Consider the following 12,120-nt stretch of genomic DNA (forward strand, 5'->3'; position numbering starts at 1 on the left):
TCTACTGGTATATAAATGGTACAGTTTATAAATGTTGTCCAGATATGTGTAAGATCAAAACATTTTCAGCTTTTTGCCACTCCTTGCCAAGAAAGGTCACTTATTTCTAGTCAAATACATTCATAACACTAGCCCCAAGAAACTAAATCCAATAGGCACATGTTTCAGTTCAGTGTTAACATCAATGGCAGCGATGGAGTTATCTGTTATTCAATCAATAGATTTGAATTTTGTATTCACCTAACCTTTCATGCGTACTGTGTCTTAGGGTGACCACCAGTCCCTAATTGGATGGGACAGTCCTGAAATGTAAAGTCCAAGTCCCGGTCCCGGGCTTAATGCCTCTGGGACGGCATCTGTCACAAATTCATAGACACAGACAGTTTAACGCCACAGTCAAACCAAAATTATTTTGTCAAAGTATGTATGTATCGGGGCATGCTCCTAGAAATCTTTCACATGATACACACAACTGAACTACATTGACATCTCATCTCATATCGATAACGACTCTGCATCAACATGTTGTAAGGTGTTTCAGTCACAGTGTTGCATTCTGTTCCCTCCTGAATCTCCCTTTTTAAAAAATAATAAACACAGCGCGCTGCCATCTAAATAGAACAGCAACTACAGTGACAGCCAAACAGTCAACAACAGTAAAAGCTATTTGAAATACAGACTTAAAGGAAAAAGTAGCTCACAAATATTTTATGCTAATTCCATTTCTAATCATTTTACTCTCACAATGACTACAACTAATCATTACTCCAGCCAAATCCAAGATACAGCTGCTATTCATACTTCTAACTGCTAAATCATCATAACAGAACAATCAAGGGGAATACTCGCACAAATAAAAACGTGGTTATACATGTTTGTCACAAAGTAAGTAGTAGCTCTGCAGAGTATTCATGATGTAAAGAGTGCAAATGTATATCATTTTATTCTATTGGACCCTATTCACAAAATCCTAAGGACTGTTTTAAGGAACATTTTGTTAAGGGCAGTTTTTAAGGAATATAGTTAATTAAATTGCAGTTCATGAAACCATTTTAACTGTTTTAAGGGTTTATTCATTTATTCTAACTCTTAAAGCACCTTTTAACCTAATACAATGTTTATCAAACAAAAATCAGTTCTTAATTTAGCAGCCTCTAAAATGGGGCCTGCGAATGGGGCCCATTGTCATTTACAAACATCCATTGCTTGCAGTCTCTTACATCTTTTTTGGTGTCCTGAGTTCATATTTTACATCCACTGCTGTGTTCTGTAGTTTAAGCTTGCTGTTAAACACATCTGTAGCTGCTTTTTGCATTAAGTTTCAAGAAGCTCTCTTCAACTGTGTATTTTGTTTTCAGGGTTTTGTCAAGAGAGTGGTTAAGAAAGTGAGACTGGGTGTAAATGCCTGCTACGTCGTACCAAATCCCCCTTCTTCTTTTAGGAGTACAAGGTGTCCAGCTTTGAACAAAGACTGATGAGTGAGATTGAGTTCCGCCTGGAACGCACCCCAGTGGATGAATCTGATGACGAGATTGAACACGACGCTATCCCCACGGGCAAGTGCATAGCGCCCATCTTTGAGAAGAAGCTGAAACACTTCCGCGTGCTGGAGGGGACTCCAGTTTCATTTGCCTGTAAAGTGGTCGGGATACCTGTACCAAAGGTACGAATTTATTGCCTTTTGAAGGCTGTTTCCACTGTAGGTCGGACTGCATTTCCAGTATCAGGATTGGTGCCTCTAGTCTCTTTCCAGGTTTTTTAACTCATGAAATAAGTTCTGGACAAAATAAAATAAAACATGTACTTTCTTTTTTTTTAAATGGTTTTATGGTTTTAAAAAGTGTGAATGTCTTACTTTTAGGTAGTTTGTGATACAGTATTTCATAGTTTATTTCACCTCAGCAATGTCTTCGGGGTCATCTTGACACTTGCTCTAAAGCAAAAAGCAGCTGATTGAAAAACATGCAAGCTGAAAGCTTTCCTTAACATAAGATGGCACCAACTTGATTCAAAATAGTTGCTCAGAAGTTGGTGCTGGCTCTTTTATAAAGTCACTTTGGCTGATTGAACCTATTTGACATTTGGCAGGCAACTGTAACTCAATTTTCATTTCAACTATAAAATAAACTTAATTTTGAAGCTACTTACTCATTATCACTAAATATGTACATGCTGATCCCTGGCACCTCCAACAAGCCAGTGCTGATTGTGAAATGCTTCATGGAGTCAAGGTGGGTAGCCAGTACCGGAAAAAGGTGCAAAAAATCATGCCATTATCATTTCATCGTACCTGGAGTAAGTAATTTGAACACAGTTATACAAATCTTGTGTTTGATGTCTCTTGTAGGTTTACTGGTTTAAGGACGGCAAACAGATATCAAAGAAAAACACACACTATAAGATGAAAAGAGAAGGGGATGGAACCTGTTTTCTGCACATTGAGGCTACAACTAATGACGATGATGGCAACTACACTATCATGACAGCAAACCCACAGGTACGGGCCAAGGAAATATTCACCTGGAATATATTTTACATCTACACTAGCACTTACAACAAGTGTGCAGTGTCCCTCAATCATAAATCATTTTACAATAACATATTTCTGGATGAATGTTTGCTTCATTTTTCCATAACTTCCCTTCAGTGCACTCAGAATCACCAGGACCCAGCATTGTTGGCTTACCATTGTGTTTACATTATCTAAGTTAGATTATACTGTGCATAAACTTCCTTGCATGCCATATACAAGCTCTGTTTTAGCTCAGGAAACAAAAAAAATCTATCATCAGGAAAAAGCTCCACTGTTGATGTTTTGTACACTGACAACATTTTAAAAGACACATATAAAGCTTTTTAACATTGGCTTGTAACATTATTATATATGTAACAGCTAATTTTAAAACAGTTTAGGACACTGTGCCTTTAAAGAACATATTAAGACCCTTTTTTGAAATGGGGGATTTTTGTATGTTCTGATACATGAGTACCTTTTTAGGGGCTCAGTGGCAGTGGTTGCCTCTACATTGTGTATTGAAAAGACGCTTCAATATGATCATGACAGTGGACCCCGTTCACAGGACCACAGAAATACATGCTAGTGTTTGTATATCTAAAATCGTAATCATTTAGCACAGTTGACAACCTGAAAAAGATATAAGCAATACATTTAAGACTTAAAAGTGTATACATGTACAATTACTGTACTGCCACAGCATTTTTCATGATGGTATTTGAATTGCTGTTCTGGCAAAGGGTAATAAATTCTGTATCCACTAGATGGCGCCTCTAACTTTCTATTTTACAATTGCCAAACTGAAGAACTGTGAAAACAGTTTTTAAAACATAATCTTCAGTGCTAGTTGGTTCATCACTATATATATTCTAGAACACGTGTTCATTGTTTTTTTATTCTATTTGTGATTTCAATTTATTGCGTTGATGAATCATTTATGTTGTTTGCAGATACCCCCTTCTAACACAAGAAGCACTGTATTAACTGCATGATGTTCTTGATGCTGTTTTAGGGGAGAGTTAGCTGTACTGGTCACTTGATTGTCCAGACTGGTCCGATGCGTAGTCGGTTAATGCCGACTGTTCACTCTCAGAGGTAGGCAACATTGAGAGAGGCTTGTCTTTGTGCTAAAACTTCTTTTAAAGGAGTAATCTTAAGTTTTACTCATATGTTGGCTTTGATGATAATTCCATTACTGGCCTTTTCATTATGCAGTTGAACCTTTAATTTTAAATGTACCTGTGCTTGTTCTTCACATGAAAAAACCTTACAAGTGTTACATAATACAACACTATCAACCCTATTTTGACATGAAATAAATGATACTTGTTTTTTATCAAGGTAAAACTGTGAATAAATAAATAGAGGTGTGTCGTGAAAAAAACAAAAAAAACATGATATACAGTATTTATGGAAGTGATAACCTTTGGGTGAGTTTACAAAAACTTAAAATATCCTAAAAAATGGATCAACATTTCCTTCCATTTAAAATATGTTGTGTTTTGCGAATATCAGTGTTTTGTAAATTGAGTTGTTTTAAATGATACACAGTATGCTTAGCAATAGTATTTGTGATGCAGTACTGTATCTCAACAACAAAAAAAAAAAAGATCCTATCACTAACTTTTCATAACACAGTACCATTATTATTTTATTCTGATACATGAGTACCTTTTTAGGGCGATCAGTGATGATGCTCATCTTTGTTACCCATGTGAGCCATGTTCTCAAATTAAAGTAAAGATATTTATTCAAAAATGTATATTTTATATGAAGGGCATATTGTCAGTTACAACTGACATAAAAGCCAGGTTGCCTAGTCAAATGTATTTCATTGGCACTGTTGGGACTCAAGCAATGTTCTTTATTCCCAAACACTCCTGTGCCGTGTTCAATGCAGGCCGCGCTCCCGCATGCAGGAAGTGGATGAAGGAGATCCCACACAGGAGCGCTTCTTTCGGCCACACTTCCTCCAGGCTCCAGGAGACTTGGTGGCTCATGAAGGACGGCTCTGCAGACTGGACTGCAAGGTATCCCCTTTGGAGATCCTGTTGTTTAGAGGACAGTGGAAGAAGCATGCTGTAGCTGATTCAATTCACTGTTCTGTGAATTAGCCAGACATGTTAAAAACATTGTTTGTTAAGCAAAAGACTGTATTATCCCCCATCGGCTGGGAATGTATGTTACTGACATACTTGTTTCTTAATGGGATACTTTATACCATCTACAGTTTTATTACTCAATGTCTTACATTTGTATTACTTTATTATGTGTATTCTCGGTCATTCTAATATTGTTATTTCTAGTGATATTTTTACCAGGTTTGCTCATAACCACTGAAGAATCTAAATTGCTAATGAGGTTTGAAAATGACCACTAGGGGAGGTGAAACCATCTATAAATTCTTTGAAAAAGGACAGCAGTAAGCCTGGTAAATCCAAGCTGAGCAACTCACAGAGAGCCCCAGTGATTATGAACTTGTTTTAAACTTTCTTCATTAACATTCTCATTGACCTTTTCCATCTCCCTGTCTCTGTTGCATAGGTGAGCGGGTTACCAACTCCAGATCTCTTGTGGCTTGTGAACGGAAAACCAGTCCTTCCAGACAACACTCACAAAATGCTGGTGAGGGAAAACGGGGTTCACTCTCTCCTCATCGACCCACTCATGCAAAGTGACGCTGGGACTTACACGTGCATCGCAACCAACAAAGCAGGGCAGAACTCCTTTTGCCTGGATTTAACCGTAGTGGGTAAGGCGATGTCAAAGACTATGTCATTGCTAGGAAGCGCTGGGATGAGGTTAGTCTGTGACTGAAGGTCTTACAATGTTGATTTACAGGAATGGTTAATTTATTTAATCATCGTGCAGCTGGTATGAAATATAGTTATCCTAACTTTTGTGTTCTTATTGTTGTTTTGAATCACTTTGTATATAATTTTCTGCTTTACTCATCACATCCTGATGACTTTTTATGTCATGGTGATGACAAGAAGGAGGCATTAGGATAATGGTTTAAATGTATCATATTATTTATATATTTATCATAATTTCTGTTTCTTGCGTACAATATTCATGTTAAAGGCTGTTTACCCATAAAAGCAACCTATTACACGTGGTTTGAGGATGTGAAATTAAATCCACTCAAATCAGATTACTTAGCACAGTGCCTCAGATGTAAATGCAGCATACATTAGTTCATAACTAATTGGTAATACTTTATATGTGCATTGGTGGTGAAAGTCTATCCTTATGTTATGTTTCTTGTGCTGACAGCCAAGGAGGTGAAAAAGGCTCCAGTGTTTCTCGAGAAGCTTCAGAACACAGGGATACCTGAAGGAACGCCAGTTAGGTTAGAGTGCAGGGTTGTTGGGATGCCCCCTCCCAAGATCTTCTGGAAGAAAGATAATGATACTATTTCTAGTGTCAAGGAAAGAATGAGGTAAGCAGTGTCAAGCTGATTGCAGGTCTTCTTTATTAGTTGTAAGACTTCAGCATTGTTAGAAACTGTTAATTAGAGCACATGTTTCACCTGCCTTATGTCATCTCTCAATATCGGTAAGGCTGATGTCAGTTGTCACCTGCTTTAAAAAACCTACCCGAGGCATGCATTCAATTGCTAAGACATTTTAAAACAATGACATCACAATCTGGCCACCCGTTTCACTTAGGTATTCTCCTTATCAACCTTTTCACTCTTTTCAGTGAAAGTCACAATAAACTTGATAAAAGTTGGTTATGAAAAGGAAAACAAATATTTGGAGTATATGGTAAAGCAGTATATAGGTAAATAATAATAAAGTTATAAGATGGTGAATGTCTGTATGGATAATATCAACAATTGCAGGAAGTAGACCTGGTCTGTTATATTTACATTCCATCATGAACAGAAGATCGTCGTCCTATAACCCTAAATAAATTAGCGTGTCACAGAAGACCATGTGACTTTTTATATTCTGTATTTTATGTTGAATCTCAATAGCCTTAAAGAAACAAACATATTTAACACAGAATGATTCAGTGCAGTAAGTTACTGTCTAAATCAAGAATATTTGATATTATATATATATATATATATATATATATATATATATATATATATATATATATATATATATATATATATATATATATATATATATATATATATATATATATATATATATATATATATATATAATATTCTGTATATTTATTTTCATTGTGTTGTTTTTTTGTTTTTTTACACATCTTTCCTTTTATGTGAAATAATTTTTTCCATTTTATTTTTCTAACGCTACACATTTATGTTTTTAATCCCAGCATGCACCAGGATGCAACAGGATATGTTTGTCTGCTGATTCAGCCAACCAGGAAAGAGGATGCTGGTTGGTACACTGTATCAGCTAAAAATGAAGCAGGGATAGTATCATGCACAGCCAGGCTAGACATATATGGTAAGTAAATTATAGCTTAGTGTAATTCAGAAATGTCTGTATCAACCATCTAACCACAGTGCTTACATTTTCATACAGTTCATACAGTTCATACACATTTGTTCCAAGTGAAATTACAATGCGATGGGCAAGGATCACACAAATCCTCTATTCCCATTTGCAGGCCAGAAAACTGTGTGTCCCTGTATACACTTTTCTAGACTGCAACATAGTCACATGAACACATTTGAAACTAAAATGATGGTACACTGATTGGTCATAAAATGTACCTGAAACTGAAGCCCTTTGGCAATATTTAAGTAGAAAATGTTTGTCTTGTCCAGTTCTGAAGGTAGCTGTGATTTGGATCACTGTAGTTACTTTACTTTGAAAGCTCAGTCTGTCAAGCATAGAAACTTGTGCTTTCTGGTGGACGGTTTCTGCAAATGTTACCATTCTAGTGCCTGTGTCAAGGAAGAGACAGTTGCACTGGCAATGACCACTGTGCTTCTTGTGAAGCCACTGGGATAATTTTGCTTTCTCATGATTGCTGCTGAATAGTTCCATCACACCTGTCATACAGCTTACAGATCAGCGCACACTATTTTGACCAGTCAAGTGTATATTACCAGTGAATAATCTGAAAAGATTGGTGAACCTGAATATAATATCTGACTCCCTGTCCACATTAGCATAACTGAGTCCAAGAGTTTGAAAGTGGCTTACATGAAACATGGGCCAATGGGATTGGCACATCCAGAATGCATGAATTTGAGTTAGTGGACAACTTTGGTTGTATTGTGTACCAACTAAGTTTCACCAGTTCAAGACAGAGTAGACATCAAACTTAAAAAGAACATGCTTAATGTTGATAACAACTTTGTTGAGCTCTTAACCCACTTTGAAAGCACTAATGTGTACAGGGAGTAACTGAACCAGGGCATAGAACTTGTAAAAAATACTAATAAATAAACGTGGGATGGTCCATTTGTTCTGCTTCTCAGGGCACTTGCATGTTACACTTAATGAGTGTACAGGTATATAAAAAATACTAATACCTTTTTTTTCAGGACTGTTACACCATTACAAGGACTGCACTTAACATTTTGTTTGGCTGATACTGTAGGTACAATGGCACAGCTGCTTCTTGCTATCCCAACGCCTTGGACTAACTCTTATCACAGTTGCTGCTTCCCTACGCCTTACTGACCTGTACTTTTAATAGACTAGCCAGTATAGCTTCACCCTCACTGATGTCTCCCTGCTGCACCACCCAATAACTGACCCTCTCTGGTTTTGTCGCCGCCCCCCCCCCCCCCCCGCTGTGAAGCTCATCTTGAAGGAGAGTATGCTTATGGTTTTGTCTCAATACTAATCTTACTTCTTTGTTATTTTCACACTTTTTGGGGGGAATTATAGCCCAGTGGCATCAACAGATCCCCCAACCAATGAAGAAAGTGCGGTCACCGAGTAGTCGCTATGCTGCCCTCACCGGACAAGGACTGGACATCTTGTCGGCCTTCCCTTCAGTGGACAGCTGCTCTTCGCTGTTCTCACCTTCCCAGGAGGCAAAAGTGGAGAGTGAGGATCTGTGAAAAGGCCTGTCAGATTTATTCATGTAGGAGAGTCGTTTTGGAACTGTAAAACACAACAAAGATGAATGCCCAAGAGACACATGGTTTACAAACAGCCTGTTAGTAGTAGTAGTAGTAGTAGTATGCTGATATCTGCTGTGACCATTGTAGGAAATCTATAGTAAAAATTGTGAGCACAGTTTTCTAGCCTTATGACATGTACTACTCTCAACGCAAAACAGTGTAGTGGCTTCATTTATAATGCACAGACTTGGCAGTTTTCTTCTAAAAAATAAGTTCTGTTGTAAGAAGGAAGATTTATATCATAAAATAATAGAGTCCACTTGAACCATATGGCTTTTGCTTGTCATATGTCACAATATTCTATTGTGCATTTTAGTTGTTTTGGTACTGTTTTATAGCAACCTGGTTATAAAACAAATACACTGTTTGAAATGAATTTGCCTCACAAAAATGGTCTAAGACTGCAATTCCTATCAACAATATACAAAAGAGGCACATTTTTTTTTTTTTTTTTTTTTTTTAAACAATTTATAAAGCAGTGTAGTAGGTGTCTTATTTTAGGGAAGGACATATTGCAGTATGCTTTTGTTTTGCGTATGATATAGCTGACTTGTCTGTCAAATACATTTTGTTATATATTATCAATAAAGGATTTTCTGGTAGTCTGGTTAACGTTGGGTTGTTACCTGTGTTTGTAGGTATGTTTGAATGTGGTTGGTTGTTAAGTTAGGATGACTTTTTAAATAGGTTGGTTTCAGTGATTGGGGTCAGTCATTTTTCATTTTGTATTTGATTTTGTTTATCAATGACTTTGTAAGTTCAGGTGGTGGCGCTGATGTTTTTGGAAGTGATGAGAACCATGGGGTGCATTATAGGCTGTTAAATGTGGCCCAGGGGGTATTCTTAAATGTGTTTAAATGCTCACTTATACGCATAGTAACTGAATAATCATTATTTTTTGCTACAGTAAGGTTTAAATTTAAACAAAAAGGGAAGGCTTGATGTAAATACATTTTATTTTCATTTGTTAAAAGATATTTAGAGATACTTTTCCTGAAAACTTGATTCTACCTAAAAAACCAAAGTGGCTTATTGATTTTTGAATGTTCCAATATTTGACCTGCTGTCATTTTGACCTCTTAGAATTTTGATTGGGTAATAAGTTTTAAGATTGTGAGAACAGTAGAATACATACTCATGTGCAAATAACAAATTGGCCTCTATCTGTGTACTCACATATTCTGCCATTTTTGAGGTATTGGATATCTTTTGAAGTGGAGGTGAATAATATTGCTTTGATTCCCAATGTTGGTGATTATGAAACTGTAGAAATTATTGAACTATTGAAATTACTGAATTTATGCCTTAGAAATGGATACAATATTTAAAGCCCTTGGAGATTAAAACCAGTCTAGACAACAAGTGTATACAGTTTTAATGATGATTACTATATTAAGGTACACTCTAATTATTATCTTATGAAAATAATAAATTTTGCATAAAATATAAGATGATCAAGGTGTTTGTTACAACAGTGACCATTTTTTTGGAAGTGCTTTTTGGAGTTTACAGTGCCTAGTTGCTATGTATACATGTGCTTTGGTATACAATAGGGTGAATGTTTGACTTGGAAGCAAATGTTTGTTATGTAAAATTGCACCAGTCGTAAGAAAATGATGGACTGTTTTATTTTTCTGTGAATAAAGTTATATTTATTCCAACAAACAGGTGCTGTTGCCTTTCCTTTCTTTTGCTGTACTCTATAGAGATGTGCAAGAAGCCAAACATGCTGTTCGGGTTTTGTTTAAAGTAAGCAAAAGTGTTATTGATTTAGAAAATATATGACGTTTCTTTTATGAACAAGCAAGGTTATGAGGCACCATTAAATAAAGGTAGAACTTGCAAGAGAATGTGTATATTTTAGTAGTGTAAACTAGTAGGTTTAATGCATGTTTATTTTTCAGTTTACATACAAGCTACATGATTTGTGTAGTGTTAAACAGATCTATAATAGATGCATTACAATGTACTGTAAAAATACATCATCACAAGCTTGACCCCACCCGTTATTACATCATCAGTGCAACATTTCCATTGATGACTTAATACTTTAACTTGAGTCCTGTTTTTCATATGTTTAAACAAAACTCAAAGAAACCAAATGTATTGCAAAACATTTTTTATTAGGTAAGATTCTGTACACACTCTCTATAGCATTCCTATATCACTTCTTAAAGCAACAAATAATTTACACAGTAAAAAAAAAATAGCATTTTTTTAAGCATACACCGTCTGAAAATATCAAAAGGGAAAGACAAAATTTGCAACTGTTAACAAACTTATAAAGTTTAAGGTATATTGAGAATGCACATATATTTTGAAACTAGTGTTTCTGAACAAAAACTACTGGCAACCAAAGGGTCTGAACAAAATTGGCTACTTGTATTTTATATTTATTTTGTGGTCTTGCAATGTGTCCTCTTTACTTTTAGGTTATGGGTCAATTACCAGAAAATCAATTAACCAGACTGCTTACACACACACCCAATAGCCCAGTGGCTTGACATTCTATTATTCTTTTTTTTTTTTTTTTTTAATATACATATTTACATAATAATTGTATGTCCAAATATATAATCTACCTTTATATTAAATATAACTAGTACATATGTTGTTTTTTTTCTTAATTCTTTTTCTTAAAATATATGACTATGCCCTGCCACAAAACTGTCTTACAAACACTACGTTCATCACAAATGTACATCTTTGACATAATTTCACTGTCTCAAGAACAATGCATTTGGAAGCCTAAAAAACACAAATAGATGATATAGCAACTTGCAGATAATGGACATTGGTGCACAGATATAGTTAAATAAACATATTCCAGCCTTTAAAAATAAAATATACAAAGTACAAAAGTGACCAAAAGGTCACATGAAGTTATATTTTGGAAAAAGACCATAACTTGGCCCAAAACAAAGAGATAAATCCAAAACAACTTAAATAAAACAGAATACAAATGTATTTACCAATGTCTACAATATATCCAATGAATGATTTCAGTTGCTTTCACTCATTTGTTGACATTCCATGCTTTGCAAAGTCTCAGCCGCGTTCTTCCCTGCATTCCGTTTGGAAACACTGCCAGTGTTTAATTAACAATCTGGTAACTCTCATGCTGGTAAGGAAGGGTGGCCTGGGTGCAGTTCTCGTATCTCATCGGGTATTCCTGCCCCAGGAAGGAATCGTAGTTCTCCTGCTGGAAATGCTCAATCTGCTGGTTAAGCCATTGCCTCTGTGAGCTGCTCCCGTAGCGCTCTGTGTCCGTTAGGATGCTGTTCAGGGCCATGATGTAGCTGAGGGCCATCTGCAGGGTCTCGTACTTGGACAGCTTCTTGTCCTGCCCCCACTGAGGCACCACCTTGCGCAGCCGGTCAAAGGCGGTGTTCAGACCCTGCATCCTCTTTCTCTCCCGGGCATTGGCCGCCATTCTCCTCCTGGAAGCATTCTCTGTCTTCTCTGAGACAGGTGTTCTCTTGGAATCAAACTTGGAGCTGGAATCAGCACAGCTGGATTTGTAGGATTTCAT

At 36.3% G+C, this 12,120-nt stretch overlaps 2 protein-coding genes across 8 annotated transcripts in view; one reads left to right on the forward strand and one right to left on the reverse strand.

The window, feature by feature from the left end:
* LOC121325533 (myopalladin-like) overlaps positions 1 to 10,253 on the forward strand; it is a 139,693-nt gene extending 129,440 nt beyond the window's left edge. For all 7 annotated transcript variants that reach the window (XM_041268154.1, XM_041268153.1, XM_041268156.1 and 4 more), the window contains 8 exons: positions 1,442 to 1,663; positions 2,348 to 2,497; positions 3,528 to 3,610; positions 4,416 to 4,545; positions 5,060 to 5,267; positions 5,792 to 5,957; positions 6,818 to 6,951; positions 8,350 to 10,253. In XM_041268154.1, the coding sequence (XP_041124088.1) occupies positions 1,442 to 1,663; positions 2,348 to 2,497; positions 3,528 to 3,610; positions 4,416 to 4,545; positions 5,060 to 5,267; positions 5,792 to 5,957; positions 6,818 to 6,951; positions 8,350 to 8,525 (1,269 nt within the window). In that variant the 3' untranslated portion in view covers positions 8,526 to 10,253. The remainder of the gene's footprint in view (positions 1 to 1,441; positions 1,664 to 2,347; positions 2,498 to 3,527; positions 3,611 to 4,415; positions 4,546 to 5,059; positions 5,268 to 5,791; positions 5,958 to 6,817; positions 6,952 to 8,349) is intronic.
* A 1,429-nt stretch (positions 10,254 to 11,682) lies between these two features.
* Positions 11,683 to 12,120, reverse strand: LOC121325909 (protein atonal homolog 7-like). The gene has a single exon (XM_041268986.1). It carries the CDS (start codon positions 12,118 to 12,120, stop codon positions 11,683 to 11,685), a length of 438 nt encoding a protein of 145 aa, XP_041124920.1.

The sequence above is a fragment of the Polyodon spathula genome, chromosome 13 (assembly GCF_017654505.1).
Source record: "Polyodon spathula isolate WHYD16114869_AA chromosome 13, ASM1765450v1, whole genome shotgun sequence".
In the NCBI taxonomy this organism is placed as follows: Eukaryota; Metazoa; Chordata; class Actinopteri; order Acipenseriformes; family Polyodontidae; genus Polyodon; species Polyodon spathula.